Raw genomic sequence first — 18163 nt, 5'->3', positions numbered from 1 at the left:
GAGTGCAGGAGGTGACTGAGTGACTGGGTTTGTCTAACTACATTTGTTTAGGGGAACTATTGCATTTGGGAAGAAGCTATTTTTAAATCTGGTGGTGCTGGATTGTATAGACCTATAACGCCTACCAGAGGGGAACAATTAACAAAGAACCTGCGATTATGTAAAAAAAAAAAAAAAAAATTGACAATTATGTTATAATTGTTACAGGCCTAGTCACGTGCTTGATGAGTGAATTTCTCCCAAGGGGTGCTTGAGGTTTACGCTTTAATGTGTACCTGTGTGTGATGTGTAGCTGACGGTGAACGAGGCGGCGGCCCAGCTCTGCATGAGGGACATGGCTCTGCTGACGCGTCGGGACGAGCTGTTCGGACTCGCCCGCCAGATTTCCAGAGAAGTCACTTACAAATACACCTACCGTACCAGCAAGTGAGTAACACTGCTTCTATCTGATCGCTTATGTCCGGTAGTTGTGTGGAACCAAATACATTTACTCCAGTACTGTACTTAAAGCTTTAGTGCGTAACTTTTTTAATATCAATGAACGTCTGTTACATTCAAGCCGTTGCCAAAGGAGTTGCTACAAAGCTAATTAAGACTATCAGCTCCACACAACTCTCTCTGGATTTCTCAGTATGGTTATGTTCAGAAGATTGTGGCGTCGACTTTGAAGATAATGACCTGAAGAGTCCATCATGTTTTTTTTAATCCTCTGTGTCCTCCTTGGCTACTAGCAACTGTGTGGAGGAGGAGCGTGCGCTATCACGGAAGGCTTGTATCATGTGGACGCGCTGACAGTGTTGTTGTCATTACTTAGAATTCCTCATGGGGGGGCGACAGAAACTACGCACTATAGCTTTAATTACCAAATGTTGAGGTACTTGTACTTTACTTGAGTCTTTTTCTTTCCATGCCACTTTCTACTTCTACTCCGCTACATTTCAGAGAAATATTGTCCTTTTTACTCCACTACATTCATCTGTTACAGCTTTAGTTACTAGTTACTTTACACTTTAAGATTCCTGCACACAGAACAAATGTAGTTTATAAAATCTGATGTTTTATTCTAAAGTAAACTAGCCAACAATATAACGGCTACAAGTCCAGCTGAAATGATTAGACCATTAAACACACAACAGTTTGAATCCTTTTCACTTTCTAAAGTGGTAGAATTTTTTCTTTATAACAAATGTTTCCGGCTGTGGTGTCGGAACAGAAGAGCTGAGTTGAGATTAACCATCCATTAGCTGTTACGTATAAAGTGCTAAAGTGCATTTCCTGATGTTTCTGTGCAGGTCTCGCTGCGGAGACAGAGACGAGCCGTCCCCTAAAAGGATTAAAACAGAGGTAAGGTCAGCAGTGGCTCGCTGCAGTTTTATTTATTTATTTATTTGACAGGGACCATGCACAGCTCCTTAGCAGTACCAGAGTTAGCTATAAGCTCATTTTCATCTGTAGTCCCTGGGCAGGAAACAGAGAATAACATCTCTGTCAGATGGGAAAGCTAACGATTAATCGATTAATCGTTTAGTTGTCGACTGTTAACCCTCATATGGTCTTCCCGTCCTGTCCTTTGTGTTTGGTTTACAGTAGCCTATGAATTATGTTCTTGCGTTACGTCGTCTTAGCCAACTACATTGCAGCTTATTACTAGTTTTAAACTTTATTTTTGGAATTTATGGTAAAAAAATAATTTGTGAGTCAAAATAAGCAGGAATTATGAATTCTTTTTTTTAAACAAATAGCTAAGATCAGAGGAACATGTTTATGGATTATCACACATTTTGAACAAAGTAGTGATCATCATATTTTTTATTTTAGCGTTGTAGGGAACCATCCACGTTCATTACGGTAAATTTGGTTATGAAAAAACAAGTAAAAATTCTCTGATGGCAGCTTCTTAAATGTGAATATTTTCTAGGTTCTTCCCTCCTCTGTGACAGTAAACTGTGTATCTTTGAGTTGTGGACAAAACGAGACTTTTGGGGACGGTTTCCTGACATTTTAAAGAACCAACCACTAAACGATTAATCGAGAATCCACTGATTAATCGAGAATCGACCAATTTATCGACAATGAAAATAATCGTTAGTTGCAGCGCTAACAAAAAGTCAACGTTGTAGATAACGTGCAATTGTGAGTTTTTTAGTTGTCTCCACTCAAAAAAGAAACAGCTGCCTGGAAACATGTAACAACTGTTCACAGATGGGGGGGGCATTCTGTGCTTTTCACAAGGTTAGTCAGTGGCTCCCATGATTATCTCGTGAGAGTGGCAGCAGTATTTTGGCTTTCTACCATGCAAGCAGTTTAATATTAACAGAAAAGAGAAGAGGATCATAATTTTGTAACTGTGACGGACATCCGGGCGAAAATGAGAGCCATCCGGCGGAATTTCTGGCGGAAACGGAGCAATCCCGTGAAAATGAAACGTCGTCGATATTATAGACTATTGCAAAAACTAAAACAACTTTTGAACAGACGTATGCTCCACCAAAACAAGTTCCTTCCCCGAGGCTATTTTGCAGGGGCACCGTCATTCGGTCAGGCGCTAAGTCAATTGTGATTGATTTAAAGAAATGTCAATAAACCAGAGGACGTTTTTTTTCTTCCATCCCGGAATGCTGTGTGGACTAGCCAGACCCTTCCTCCTCCGTAGCGCTGCGGAGGAGGAAGGGTCTGGCAATGCGAAACTAACAGAGCAGCAACCGCCTCGAGCCGAGTACAAAGCGATCTCTCAGCGCTCATCTGCTGACACACTTGGCTCTGAGAGTTTTTCTTTGAGCTCTGAATGGTTCCTCTCAGTTTGTAAAAACCCATGATTGAAAACATGTGACGGCTGGAGGGATCTTTTTTTCAACCAAGACGAAGAGATGAGCCGACACCTGCTCACAAACAAGCTCCCAAAAGGTGGGGGGGGATTGAATTTCTGACCTCACATTATCCTTATTCATAGAAGTAGTATTTGTAACACTAGTGGTCATAGTTGATTTATTCTGCAATACCTTTTTCAAAATAGTAGTTGTGCAAGCTTTTCAAACAAATTTCAAACAAAAAGAGAGTGATAAAAATGATGTACGGTATATTATGATATCGGTATTCATTCATTCAACTAATAATAATAATAATAATAATAATAATAGAGTTCAAACTAGGCACATCAAGATTACAATGATGAAGGAAAAGTTAGATTCCAAGCAAAAGCAAAATATATCAAATGATGATTTGAAAAAGATCATAAAGACACAAAGTATCCGTAGTTACCATTAATTATAAAAACTATAATAATATATGAAGAAATGACAATAAAACTAACCACCGGATAACGATGTTCTGTGTTTTTTCTTTCTGATCTGTTATATTTCCGTACGTGAGTTCTCTACAATGCCAGGAGTGCCAGTTTGTTTTTTTAACTTATGTGTGTAACTGTAGAAAGAAAAGTCCTCCTTATGTCATTTAACCCTCCAAAACTTCCAGAAACGTTATTATTATAGCTGCTGTGCGTCCCTGTGTGTGTAACAAGCATAGTGTGTGCTCGCTGTGCACGAGCCTAGGAGCATTTTACTAATGCTCTGTTGAAATAACAATGAACTGCTGTGCTATTGTAAGACCAGCACGCCCATGGGCGCGCAGATGGGCAAAGGTGCATTTGCTATTTAAACGACGCGGCCGCTGGACGGGAAATTGACAACTGCGTCGGTCTTAGACTAGCAAAGACACTTGCGTCGGGCTTTGCGCCGGGTGCAAGATAGGACCCTCTGTCTGTTTCTCTTATTAAGTGTTTAACACGGGGAAAAGAACTAATCGGAACATCTTTTCCGACACCTTCAGGAGAACTTCTTCGACATCCAGGAGGCGCTGCAGGCCATCCACATGAGGCAGGAGATGCTGCGGGAGCAGCTGGCCTGCGCCAAGTCCAAGGGCGAAGAAACCGTCGGACGAAATCTGCAGGTAGGCAGACTCCGATTCTCCACTGGGCGTGTCTGTGCTGCGTTCCGGTTGTGTTCCGGCCTTTCGCAACGCGCCATACCACACCGGGAGCGTCTCAGAAGTGGAGCGTCTTGCTGCCCGACTCGCAGATTTGATTGTCTGTACAAGTACTTTACAGAACAGTCGCGCGTTTATTAAGCTAGGATCTACATTCCACTCCTACGGTTAAACCCCAATGCTTCTCTTCTCCAACGCATGCTGGTTCGATTTGTGTCCGACTTGAGCCCGACTCGCTCTGACGTCATGCACACGTGGGGGAATATAGCCTCACGAGATCAAGGCGGCCGCAGGTTTGACACGCAGGGGGCGCAGGTGCTCTCTACCGAACGGCAAGACCCAGGGGCATGATGGGAAACACCTGGCTCTCAGCTGATCCAACAGCCGATTGGTTCATAATCGACTCGACATGATGACGTTTAAATCAACTTTTTTATTGTTTTTGAATTGGGGGATTTTAACTGCTATTTGAAGGCTTTATGTGTACAGAACACATGTTGTGTGGCTGATGGTGAGGTTTAGAAGTCAGAGAGACTAAATCAGTTCTGATTACGGATCATCTACAGTCTGTTGTTTGTTAACATCAGCAACATATCACGTGTAGAGCATTTTGACAACTTCTCTGTCATAATCAAAACAACTGGAGACTGTGTACCAGCTGATATATGGGTCTGATAACATTTCATTAAATCGGGATAGGACCTAACAGGATGCGAGTGTTTCTGGGACTTCCTGTTCAGACTGAAGGCGGCTGGAAACGTCTGGAAGCTGCCCGACTTGACCTCAGCTTTTTGTCTCGGCCCAATGCGGCCGCCACCTGCTCTCGTCCACTTTACAGGCGAGGCGCAGCTCATCTTGACCGAGCCTATTAAAATGCATGGTCGCCCCTAAGCCATAGCCTGACGTGCACCTCTCGAAAAATGTAACTACCCGCCGCAACAACTGTGATCGGTCCGCTTGGCCGTGGCTTGGTAGCGTTGCATTTCCCCTCCGACTCATTTCCTGGTTCTCCTTCTCCATAAACAACATGAAATCAAGGAGAGGGTTAACTCTTCCTACTGAAGATTTCCCACCATGGTCAGAAAGAACAGGGGAGACACTTTGTTTCTCTCACTATGACGCTAGAGTCGGCTCCGCTCCGAAGCTGATTGCCGTCACTCTTTCACTCGCTCTTCAACACACTCCCCACGCACACACACACACACCGGCTCTGCTATCCTCTTAAAGAGATCGACACACACACACCTCCGCACAAGTATAAACTACCGGCCACTAATGTAGGCTATGGCCAAAGCTCTGCGCGGAGCCTCCGCAGAACCATAAATCCCCCCTTAATGCTGACACAATTGTACGCCATCTGCCGGGTTTTCTCCCTGCGACAGACATGGTGACACATTTCCATGTCCGCAGATGTTTGTGGCCGCAGCAGGATCCAGTTTCAACCCAGTGATGTTCTTTATTGGTTTCCAATGCCTCCGCCGCTGCGGCTTGTTCCCAATTAGAGCCGGAGTGTAGGAGGAGGAGAGCCTTTATGATAACTCATTACAGAGAAAAACATGTTCATGTCAACGGTGTGTGGAAAAACATATGCTCCTTCACTTCGTCGTGTGTGAACATATGTCTCATACTTCTATACTTGTCATTTTGATGTGATTTCTCTGAAGAAGAAGAGAGATCATGGCTGAAAAAGCGGCGCTCAGGAGCCTTTAGCTTTTGTTATTGACGCAAAAAGTCTCCTTTAGCGTCATATTTAGACACGATTGGTCGGGACCTACGTTTAACTGACATGCAGCACAAAAACGGGACAGTTAGGTTTAGGAAAATATCCTGGTCGAGCTGCTGCTCTGCCCGGTAATACTGTGAGAACATGTTCGCGATGATGCTTACATACTTTTACATAAGCAACATTTTCAATGCAGGTCTTTTACTTGTAACAGAGTTTACAACATTACAACATTTTTACAGTGAGGAATAGGGCACCACAATGAATCGCTATTTTATCGATATCGCAATATGGACTAGTGCAATATTCCAATTTTAAATTTGTTATATTTTTCAAAAATATATTTTTTAAATATATATACCACAATATATTTTGCAAAAAAAAATAGTTTTTTGCCCAAAAACTATCATTCCGTCCAATATTGTGAATCATGTCGCAATAGCAATATTTTGCTCATACCGTGCAGCCCTAGTGTGGTATTAGTACTTTTTTACTTAAGTAAAGGATCTGAGTAGTTCTTCCACCACTGGCTGTTCCTGTAACTGCTGTGATTCTTATCATAGATTGTTTGTGTCCATCAGATGCAGCTGGAGCGTCTGCTGGCCAGGCAGATGGAGATCCTGCAGGACGCCGCCGTCCAGGAGCGCCTCCAGGCTCTGGACTGGAGGATCCCCCCCTCCGCCCTAAAGTACATCAGCGATGCCCAGAACACCAACGGAGCCGACGCCAGCAGAGACAGCCAAGGTAGGTCGCGAGCGGACGGTGGACAGGAGATGGATTGATTTGAAATGTATTTTGAACATAGAGACAGAACGCATTTAAGTCCCGCCCCCACCGGAGGGGAAAACAACTCTCCGCTCTCCATTGACTTGTATTGCGTGAAGGTTTCCTCCTCGTCGATTCCGTCTGCCAGCAAACAACAGAAAAATGTCTAAAAGCTGCTGTGTGGTGGTATATTTACTACCAACAATGTAAAGAACCCATATGCTGCCGACTCGAAAAAAACTGAGCTTTTATAAAGACAAAAGTGGAAACGGACGTGAGGAATTAGCAGAGAGAATGGGGAGACACTAAGCTAACGTTATGCCCTACGTTACGTGTGTTAGCTTAACTTACAGACATATAGTTAGCCTGAAACTAACATTTGGATATTTGACTTGGTAACAAAGTGCTTTAGCTTATCTTACAGACATATAGTTAGCCTAAAACTGACATTTGGATATTTAACTTGGTAACAAAATGCTTGCTGCAAAAGTAACGTCGGACAAGAGGTTAGCTTAGTGTCTTCTCATTCTCTCTACTGATTCCTCACATCTGTATCCACTTTAGTGTCCGTATGGAACGCACTGGGCAGAGCAGCTACAGATAACATAGTATTAAGAGAGACAACGGTAGAGAACAGTATGAAAGACTGACAACACAGGACTTTCACCCAGGAGACCGGGGGTTCATGTCCCTGGTCTTGTCCCGCGTGTCACTGAAACGTACATTTTGTACTACCCACCCACCATCTTTTCCTAAACCTAACTGTCCCGTTCTTGTGCCGCATGTCCATTAAACGTAAGTCCCGACCCAGAGCGTTAAAAAGTGACGCGAAGAGTCCCGACCAAGCGCATCTACAAATAAATATGACACTAAAGGACACTTTTTGCGTCGATGACAAACGCCAAAGGCACCTGACCAAGCGTGGCTTTTTGGATGCGACGGGAGTGAGAATGAGCTGGGTTGTTTTTCCGAAAGTTGTAATTGGCTCACTGCTGCCCCTAGGAGTAAAACATCCAGCTGTGGCTGCAGGAAACAAACAAAAAAGTGTGTTCATCTTTTTTTTTTTTTTTGGTGTGCGCCGTTTAATGAGCATTTTGTGTCATGGAAGCCACAGCAGGATGTACGTGGCTGCGCAGATGGAAAGAACACCTATAGGTGCTGATTTGTCACACCCAGCCGTGGCAGCTGTCACGTCTTATCTCCGAACACAAAAGAAGAAGAGAGGCATGCATCATTATTCAGGATCTTACTTCTCCTCCGGGCCTCATCTTATTTTCATCCCTTTTCCTCCCTCACCCACTCCCGACAGCTCATTATATAGCTGTTCCCACAAATCCCACGATGCACCTGTAATTATCACGCCCACGCCTGTTTACCTCCAGCCAGTTGCCTGGAGGGGGGCGTCTCTCTCTCTCTTTCTCTCTTTGTCTGCCTCTCTCCTCTCTTCTTGTCCCTTTCTTCTCCCTGTCCTTGTCATTTATTTTCTTTGCCCACAGTTTTTATTTTATCCTCTCTATTCCTGTATATATGTCTCTCTTATTCACCATTTTCCTTTCTTTCTTTCTTTCTTTCTTTCTTCTTTCTTTCTTTTTCATATTCTTTGCTTTTCATGCACATTGTCTGAACAGAGCCGCTTCACTAAAGAAATAAGATGCAGTCATAAGTACGATATGGGAAAATAATCTTAATTGCGATTATTTTGACTGATATTGCGATTGCGATATGATTCACGATATCGGACGGAATGATCATTTTTGTATCATTATTCTCATTTTCACTGAAAAATATTAAAATTTCAAAAAAATTCAAATGGTTATAGTGGGATTTTGACAAGGATCTGTACCAAAGAAAGAGGTTTTCTTTAGTCTGTAATACAGTTTGTTGGCCAGGACGTCCCGACAGCACCACAGTACTTCATTCAGAATGGGTTGACACATTGTTTTCCTTTAACAAATATTGCACTAGTCCATATTGCGATTTCGATAAGATTGTGATCAATTGTGCAGCCCTAGTACTCACAGTCACCACGATAACTTATCCTATTTTGGATGTATCATGAGCTAAACCAGGTATCACTGTTACTGTGTCACGAGCCAAAGCAATAGGAGTTTGTTGTAGCAACCAATGTAATAATAACTTGGATTAATATAGCGCATTTCATGAAACCAAAGGACGCTTTTACACAAGTACAGGGGGACAAGGGAAAAGAAAATAGTAGGCCAACACAAACACGGACTAAAAGGAATAAAACGTCTGCACTAAATGGAAGGGGGACGTCATTTAATGTCGGCTACTGACATACAACCACATCGCGCATTGTAAAGTTATTTTATAAATGAAATAGACATATTACATACCTGAGAGAGCCAATTCGGTGTTGGTTTCAAATCATTTAGAATCCCGTAATTGTCTCCATCTGTATAATATAGTCACTTTAATAACAGTCTGTGAAATGAAGAATATCTGTATTTCGTTACCAAGCACAGAGGAAATATAGTAAAACCTTTTTCTCTCTTTTTCTGTATTTCTTTCTTGCTTTCTTGCTCTCAAAAGGAATAAAAGACAAACGCAAGGGATCAGCAGCTTGACTTACTTTGTTACCACTGGGAATATTGAACATGTGCTGTAAAACAAAGCCAGTGTTAGATGAACAGCTGGGCTAATTCCCTTCAGTCTAATGATGGTGAATTTGTTAAAAAAAAAGAAGAAAAAAAAAGCTACACTGTAGGAAGAGCTGAAATGTGAGCTGAGCACAATGAGAATAACTGTTAATAGAGCTTTAGCAATTCCAAATTTTTCTGTACAATTAATTTTCTGTAAATTTAATAATAGTTATTTATTTATTACTTAAAAATGAATCCCAGGATACGTATTTTAGTTATATATCACTGTCATGTGACCCAGATAATGTAATAACACAAATACACAGCCTATGAAGGAAACAACGCCTCTTTATATATACATTTTTTCTAACTGTATCTCCCCTCCATTGTCATTTCTGTTGCTATGAACGGGTTTAGGGTCAGGTGCCAACAACTAACAATTTAAATAATAATAAAAATATATAGTCCAACCAATAATCACTTATATAATTACAATTTCGCATATCTAAACAAAATCAACAATTGCCAGTCGTACGCCTCAGGACCTTAGCTAATGTTAGCAATTAATTGGGGTTAAACAAATAAAACGGCGATTATGTAATAAAATTGACAATTAGACAATATGTAATAATTGTTACAGGCCTAACTGTCTTTTGTGTGTGTTGTCCACGTCTGTCCTCTCAGATGAACGACCAATCAACTTGCGTGTGGTCAGTCAGAACATGCAGGAAGGCGACCTCCCATTGGGCAAGCAGCTAGCCAATGAACTGAAGCGCCATCACAACCACAACAACCACCACCACAACAACAACAGCAACACAGAAGAGACCAAAACATCAGCCACAGGTTGGTGACGATAAACTTAAATAGCTGGAGCTATTATTCAGGGTTTTACAGATGGTTGAAGGCATTCAATTTGCTTCACAGCACACTACTTTTTACTACATTTTTATATGTTTATATTTCCATTTACTATGCCATTTGCACAAGTACATTAACAACATTTGCACACAGGGATTTAAATTAACTTTTGTAATCACCAGCCAACATGGCTAGTACATTTTTAAAGTTACCAGCTAATCAGATTTTCCACTAGCCAATTTTTTAACAGATTATGGGTGCCACTGAGTACATTTAAGCATCCATGTTTCTTTAAAAATATGTGTTTGGGTTGATGGTTGGTAGATAAAATATAAACATTTACTTTACTCTTGAAAAATATCTCCAGTTTTTTTTTAACCTAAGTAACTTTACTACTTCATTTCCTCTGGTTTGTTTTGCGCCGTTCTGTTCGTTTCCAATTCAAACACACACCAAACCGTCCAAATTTCTTGCCAGAAAACAGACCAATCTGTAAACACCGACTTGGTGGCCGATTTAAACAGACTCTTCGCTTCATTCGTCACCGGCATAATTGGCTCGTAACTTTACAATGTTATACCCGGCAAAGTTAATTTTTACCAACATTTGGCAGGTTGGTGGGTGTCAATTTACAGCCTTAAATGTGTGTTTTGTTTTTAATCTACTGTGTATGTAAAAGCAATGACGTACATTTCGTTACATATGTGCCTGCACATTGTGTCAATGACAATAAAATTGAATTGAATTGTGTTGTGAGTTTCTGCGAGGCTTTGTGCTGCGTTATTAGGCTCTTTGCTGACGATACCTTCCTTTATCTTTATCTTCAGAAAACGGGACGTCGCAGCGAGTGTCCAGCAACCCAGAGAAGAAGACCATAAAGTCAGAGCCGGAAGACTCCACATAGTGCCTCCTGCCTCACCCTACCACCAACCCCCACACGCCCCCAATTCATTTTACTCACATTTGACAGTATGCAGTTATTACCCATCAACAGATACTAAGCAAGCACAGCCACAGTAGAGCCTTAACAACCAATGTTGCCTCATGAATAGCATTTATTTTTCTTTGATTTTGTCTTTCTGTTTTGACGGTATTCGCCAAAGCATTTAGAGAGCATGTCAAGAAGCCCCTCAGTGTTCTGTGGGTCTCTGTCTGTTGATTAATCGTACACATAAGATGTACATGTAATTTAAGAGTGATCTGTTTGTGTACTTTTTATGTCTCCCTGAGTGTTATATTTGTTGCTTTCTTTGCACAGCCAGGTTACAGGCTGTGATGCCGGGGGCTGAGTCGTAACTCAAACGTAGATTCAGAGATGAGATAAAAGCAGAAATGTCGGCCTTTTTCGCTGCACGTCTTTAGCATCTTGGTAACACTTTATATGACTACATGTGTAGCCAATATTTTTCTTCACTCACTTGGACCTTAAAACTGAAGCTACAGATACGGCCAATATTCCATCTAAAAGTTTCAATTTCAAAATATTTCCAGTGTCCAGTGTTTGTCCCTTAGAAGGCAATGCCACCCACTTTGATCCAGACTGAAATATCTTAAGAAACATTGGCTAGATTGCCATGAAGTTTGGTGCAGGCATTCATGCTCCACAGAGGATAAATCCTAAAGACTCTTGTGATCCTCTGACTTTTAATTTAGCGCCACCTGCAGGTCAAAGTTTATAAAATAACTAGTGAAATATCTCGACATCCACTCAGTGGATTGTCACAAAGTTTAGTACTGCCATACAAAGTATTCAGATGATGTAACCATATATCCTTTGGTGATTTGGTACAGCCATTCATGTCATCCACAACATGAATTGTACAAATTCGGGTGATCGAGCGCAGTCATGAAGGCAAAGCGCATTTGTCCAATGCTTTGGTCAGTGACCAAATACCTGCGAGACTAATGCCATTCCCATCAGTCTCAGTGGGGCTAATTACCAATTGTTAGCGTGCTAACTAAGATGGTGACCATGGCAGACATAACTAGCTAAACATTGGCATTCAGCTTGAAAGCAATGCAAGTAAAGCCTCACAGAGCTGCTTGACATTTTGTCTAATTAGTATGATGGAAACGCAGTGTGGGCAGCTCTTGTAGGCAAGGTCACCGAATCAATATCCTAACACCAGTGCATGATACTATACACACACAAACCTATATGAATACTAATTGGGGAAAAAGATCCAAGATCATCAGCATATCATTACAACGGGAGCTATACAAAGCGTTATCTCATTTTGAGATGTACGGTGGTTGTCTGTAGGCTGCGATTGACACCCACTCTCCAGTTTCATGCCTTTACAAGGCAACTAAAATACAAAGAAGAACCAAGCTAAAGTACTTGAGAACACATACTGCTCATCCTATAGTTCTTAATAGGGTTAATGTATGGTATGAGGTAAAAGAATATATGAACATATTGGAGACTCTGTCACAATTCAGCCCAGTGTGGGGCAATGTTTCATTTAAACCAGGCAAGCTGGATGCAGGATTCCAGATATGGGCAAAGAAAGTAATAAGAATACGATAAGAAGATCTTAAAAAAAACTACCGGCAATAACCAAAGATTTAGCATTTAGCTGGTGGCTTATTGTCGCCCCGCGTCTTCTGGGCCTCCGTCATTCTCCCAAATCTAACTTGGACGTCTGCGTTTGTACTATAACTCAAAAGGTGTAAAAGTACTGTAGGGAGTTTGAGTTAGGATTCAGCCCCTTTAACAGGTTTGTTTTTCTGCCATACACATTCAAATGGGAGAAAAACAGGAGAGGTGGAATGAATCCTTCCTTCCTCGCTCTTGTCTTGTGTATATTTATGGAAGGTAATTTAAGAAGAGGATGTATAGGAGCTGTTGTGGAGTAACAGCAAGGGACTTCTGTCATTCGTCTCGGTAGGATGACTGGGCTGGCTGGCATGCCGGAGGCCGAGCTAATTGGTTCATTTCACGTTGTAATTTAGCAAAACACTGCTGTTGAAGCGACACCACGCATCTGCAAACAAGGGAGTATTTCAGGAATTTTTTTTTGTTTCCTTTTTTTTAAGCAATGATCCAACAAGCTTTCAGCAGGCCCCACGGGTCGTCAGATTCCACCCAACGTGTAAACCATCAACAACATGGAGACAGAATCAAATATTAAGGATTGCAGGTGTGTGGTTTTTCAACAGCGGCAGCAAAAAGCAAAAAAACCTGTAAATAGTACCGTGATAACAAATCGTGCGAGCCTAATCTCTCAACCAGGGTTTTCCTTTGTCGAGTGTAACTTTGCTGTAGATTTTTCGGTGTCAATAAGGTGTTTATGTGCGTAGAGCAAAAAGGAGTAAAAAAAAAAAGAAAGCCTAAGTGTCATTGAGGAAAAAACACAACCCCGTGAATGTGTCTGGTATATAAAAAAAAAAAAAAACACGCTTTACATGATGATAATGTTGACTAGCCTTAGCTCTTAACAGTGTTTTAATCCACCTGTGATGGCCATCAGTGCATATTTCAAAGACGTGTTGTTGCTGTTTAGAGGTAGATACATAGCAAAATAAGTGTCCACTGTGTTTTTTTTATGTGTTCGCCACACTGTGTACTGTAAATACGTCTGGTTTGGTCCACGATGATGATAATCTCCAGACAAGTTGGTCTAACTCTCCTTTCACACCCCCCCCCCCCCCACCTCCCACCGTACTCCCTGCAGATAGTTTAGTCTCACTCAGCGTAACGGCAGAAAAATGCAATATTTATGTAAGTAATAAGTCCTGCATACTCTATGGATCCATTATTTCGTTATGTGCTCAGTAACTGTACGTCCGTCATGAACTTCAGGGTGGGAATTCACCCGCAACTTGGGGAAACGTTTGTGTCGTCTCGCTTTTAGTGCCGCAGGGCGCTGTGTTTGTATTTCAAGACATTGTGCTAGCGATGGATTTGTCGTTGATGTAGTTTTGCTAAAAGCTCAACTAGCTGGTGAATTTCACGGGAGCTAAAGTCCAATGTGGTTCGGGGACAAAAATTGCCCTCAGCCGGGTTGGCTCAAACACTGGCATTGTTCGTGTTAAAGCGTGACAGTTGTACCATGTTTCAGAGAATAGCGCATGTCTGACCTGCCGTCTCACTGATCACCATATCTCCTCACTGTTTATTGTAAAATGTGATAGATTAGGCTTCACCTAGTTATGCACCTGTTTTTTTTAAACACTAATATATTTTATTTGTTATACAGCACATAAACATTAAACTTTATTTTTTTGAACTCTATTGTGTGGTGCGTTCTGTGATCAATGGGCTTGCTCGAAAAAAACAAAACTGAATCCTGGCTGTATTTAGGCACACGAAGACTCTGAAGGGGCCTTTGAGCAAGGCAGGGAAGCCACGGCATTTTCCAAGGCTATGTCCAAGACGGTTCATTTTACAGGATAGTTTGAGTACCGCCGGAAGTTCCGCCCGATGTCCCTCGCGTTCCGACTTAACTTTGAACTCCGGTCGCATCGAGGAAACCTTAACCGGAATCCCTGAGCAACGGTGCATGCTGAAAATGGCAAGTTTTAAGGAAAATTTGGATGGTGCATCAAGGCCGGCCTGCTTGGTTCTTTCGGGGAATGATTGTTGAGATTTACAAAGAATATGTTTAGGGCGTTTCCTCTCTAACTGGGACGTTTTGGGATCGATTAGTGGGATCGCTGTGGACGAAGTCCACACGGAGATACACTGGTATCAGAGCTAATGAGGTTCAACCATGTATCAGCTCATTTAAATAGCTCACGTTACTGTATTGTTTCAACAGTTACCTTCATTTAATATTGTATGTGGCGTTTTCTTTTGTGGAGTGCAAATGTTCCACCAAAACGACTATTTTTTCAGAGCCACCGTCGCTGCCCATGACGATTGTGATTGGTTTAAAGAAATCCAAATAACACAGAGCGTTTTCTTTTTTTCTCCTATCTCGGAATGCATCTGTGGACTAGCCGTCTGTGGACTAGCCAGACAGGTCTGGCAATGTGAGACTAGGCTTTTTTTTTTTTTTTTTTCAAGCATGAAAAAGTGTGTGTAAATGCAAAGCAGGGTGGAGCTGGAAAAGAGCAAAAAGTGCTCGGTCATCCAAGCGCAGAAAGGTAAAAAAGAGAGACTGTGGTGGGATGTATGTGAGTGTACAGTTCAGCTTCCTTTTGAAGGAGCTTTTCTGTCTTCTGTCTGTTTTCTTCTACTTGTCTTGTCTTTTCTTTTTCGTACTGAGATGAATCCTTGCGCAGGCCCATTTGCATCATTTGCATCGGCGTCACATCAACACATTGTGAAACTGGATGATGACTCACTCTGACGCAGGTCCTTTTCACATACTTCCCATCATCATCATCATCATCCTCTCGCTTTCTCTCTCTCGCTCTCTCTCCACTCCCTCCATTCCTCGCTCCCCCTCCGTTCACACCCACACACACACACACACACACACAGAGAGACAGATTTTCTGGTTGCTGCTCACAGTGGCAGCCCTGCTCTGCGCTGTGAAAAACGGCCACCCCTCCCCTTCCCTGTCCTCCTCCAGTGCAAGTCACTGATGATGATGAGGGCGATGTGTTGCCGTGGCAACGGCTGGAGGTGGGCGGCTCCACGGGCGGTGGGCGGAAGCCAGCCGCTAAGCAGCGTGGGAGGGATCTGCCGAGCGCACCCATCACCCTCGTTTTGGAAGAAAGGGGGGGGGGTCAGGAAGCTGAAAGTGCTTTTTGAGAAGGTGTGGGCGTTGGTGAATTATCGCCTCTCCTCCCTGCAGCTTTTGTTAGGGATCGCCTTGTTTGTCTCCCTTCCCTTTTTGTTTTTCCGGCTTACCGCTGCATGCAGTGAAACATTTATTTCCTGGCGCAAAATGAAACTTTGAGAGCTGCTGTTAATTTTGGAGAAGGAAAAAAAAGTGGCAGTTTTCACACCTTTCTTTTTTATTAAACCAGAGCTCTCTTAAGACAGGACTCTAGGGACAAAATATCAGAACACAGAAGGCCTACACTTAAAAATGCTGAATATGGAGAGAACTATCCGTGCATCCGTGTCTGAAATTTGAGACTGAAATGTACAGGCCACCGGGGTCAAGCAATTCCAATTACTGAACATTACAACCTGCAGCTTTGACTGATTGAAATATTCCAAAAAGATTTTGGTGTGATTTGATGCAGTCGTAAATAGAGATGGGCCCGAGAGACCATTCTTTGCTTGCCGATACCTGAACTTGCTGTCGGCCGATACAGAGTTCCGATCCGATGCCATTATATGTCATTTATTTAACTATGTTTTAACAGCTGTACACCACCATCCCTGTATGGATGCGATATGAGTCCTATATTCATTGTTCAGTCTGGCTCGGGTTAAACTCTTTGTGAAACGTGAACAAACATGCAAACGCCAACAGAACTTTCGTTCATTATCCAGTTTTGACATTGAGTCATAACGGAAAAAAGAACATAAAGGAACTACTTTAAAGTAGATTTACGTAGTATGGGATCGGTGCATGAACTCTTCTCTTACTTTCCGATACCGATACCAGCGTTTTAGGCCGTACCGGACGATGTCGGGATACTGGTTTCGGTATCGAAACATGATAAGAAAACATGCATAACATTTTATGAACATGACACTGTGCCTCTAAAAATAGAAGTCACTGTATGAGGGATTTAGCTATTGTACATATCAGGCATTATACAAATAATACATGTAACACATAATAATGCTTCGTCCATCCACATACTTTAGTCTATATAGGGTAGCAAAAACCAGGCTGATAATCTGTGTTTGCTCATTCAGCAACTGCAAAAGTGCATTTTTTTAAATGAAAATGTGGGTTCCTGTAAAGTAACCTACATGGAAATGTTGTTGGAATCCCCCTTTAATTCTTGACCCAATTACATGGAAATTTCTGAGTTGTTTATTTTTATCGCTTCCTGCGCATTTAGTCCAAACTCATAAATGCTTAATGTTCCAATGAAGGCATTATTAGTTAGCGTGGCTTTGCTTTGTTTCATCCTTCTTGGAGCTCCAGGTGGGAGTATACTAGAGTAGTATTTACCGAGATTCAGATAAAGTCAGATAAAAAAAATAAAATAAATAAAGGTTGGGAGCCGCGGAAAAGCGAACATAAGCAACTTGCAAAATACTTTCCAGTGAGTAATATCTAATGTAGGTCATTATTTTGAACGGGGTGTCAAACTCCACCCATGAAAAAGGCTGCGAAAGAAATGAATATTAAAATGCTGCCTGGCTCAGGCCTTGTGCTGAAGGACTACATGGGCCTATTCAAGCTTTGAACTTTTTAGTTTTTTTATTTATTATTGGGCCACAACAAAAGGAATTCGACCTGACAATTTATAAAAGGGTAGATCAATTTAAAAGGAGCATACGTATCATAAGACCGGGGTCAGCCCTACCGGGGTCAGCCCTACCGGGGTCAGCCCTACCAGGGTCAGCCCTACCAGGGTCAGCCCTATGTTCAGACATTTCTAAGATTTTTCTTAAAATTAGGCCTATGTTCCCACATTTCTAGGACATTTTCAAAATGAGGTCTTGTGTTCCTCCATTTCCCTTCAATTTAAGCTCTATCCTCCCACCACATTTGTTTTAGGGTTAGGGATTAGGGGTTAAGGTTAGGGATTAGGGGTTAGGGGTTAAGGTTAGGGATTAGGGGTTAAGGTTAGGGATTAGGGGTTAAGGTTAGGGATTAGGGGTTAAGGTTAGGGATTAGGGGTTAGGGGTTAAGGTTAGGGATTAGGGGTTAGGAGTTAGGGTTAGGGGTTAAGGTTAGGGATTAGGGGTTAGGGTTAGGGTTAGGGGTTAAGGTTAGGGATTAGGGGTTAGGGGTTAGGGATTAGGGGTTAGGGGTTAAGGTTAGGGATTAGGGGTTAGGAGTTAGGGTTAGGGGTTAAGGTTAGGGATTAGGGGTTAGGGGTTAAGGTTAGGGGTTAAGGTTAGGGATTAGGGGTTAGGGGTTAGGGTTAGGGGTTAAGGTTAGGGATTAGGGGTTCGAGGTTAGTGGTTATGGTTAGGGATTAGGGGTTAGGAGTTAGGGTTAGGGGTTAAGGTTAGGGAGTAGGGGTTAAGGTTAGGGATTAGGGGTTAGGCGTTAGGGTAAGGGGGATAAAATATTTTTCAAAATTAGGCCCTATGCTCCCACAGTTCCATTTTCATAAATGTGTATCAGATGTTATCCCCCTAACCCTAATCCTAAAAAAATGTGGTTTGAGGATAGGGCTTAAATTGAAGGGAAATGCA

The 18163-nt window shown here is 42.1% G+C and overlaps 1 protein-coding gene across 3 annotated transcripts in view; it reads left to right on the top strand.

Annotated features, from left to right (window-relative positions):
- LOC144512638 (NGFI-A-binding protein 1-like) overlaps positions 1-14170 on the top strand; it is a 30967-nt gene extending 16797 nt beyond the window's left edge. For 2 of the 3 annotated variants that reach the window (XM_078243465.1, XM_078243466.1), the window contains 6 exons: positions 293-426; positions 1293-1344; positions 3826-3945; positions 6286-6448; positions 9757-9918; positions 10761-14170. In XM_078243465.1, the coding sequence (XP_078099591.1) occupies positions 293-426; positions 1293-1344; positions 3826-3945; positions 6286-6448; positions 9757-9918; positions 10761-10837 (708 nt within the window). In that variant the 3' untranslated portion in view covers positions 10838-14170. The remainder of the gene's footprint in view (positions 1-292; positions 427-1292; positions 1345-3825; positions 3946-6285; positions 6449-9756; positions 9919-10760) is intronic. The other variant, XM_078243467.1, reaches the window with a different exon arrangement.
- The last annotated feature ends 3993 nt before the right edge of the window (positions 14171-18163 follow it).

This window comes from Sander vitreus, chromosome 24 (genome assembly GCF_031162955.1).
Source record: "Sander vitreus isolate 19-12246 chromosome 24, sanVit1, whole genome shotgun sequence".
NCBI lineage: Eukaryota > Metazoa > Chordata > Actinopteri > Perciformes > Percidae > Sander > Sander vitreus.
Note: the sequence above shows the minus strand (reverse complement) of the source record. Positions and strands in the feature narration are given on the sequence as shown.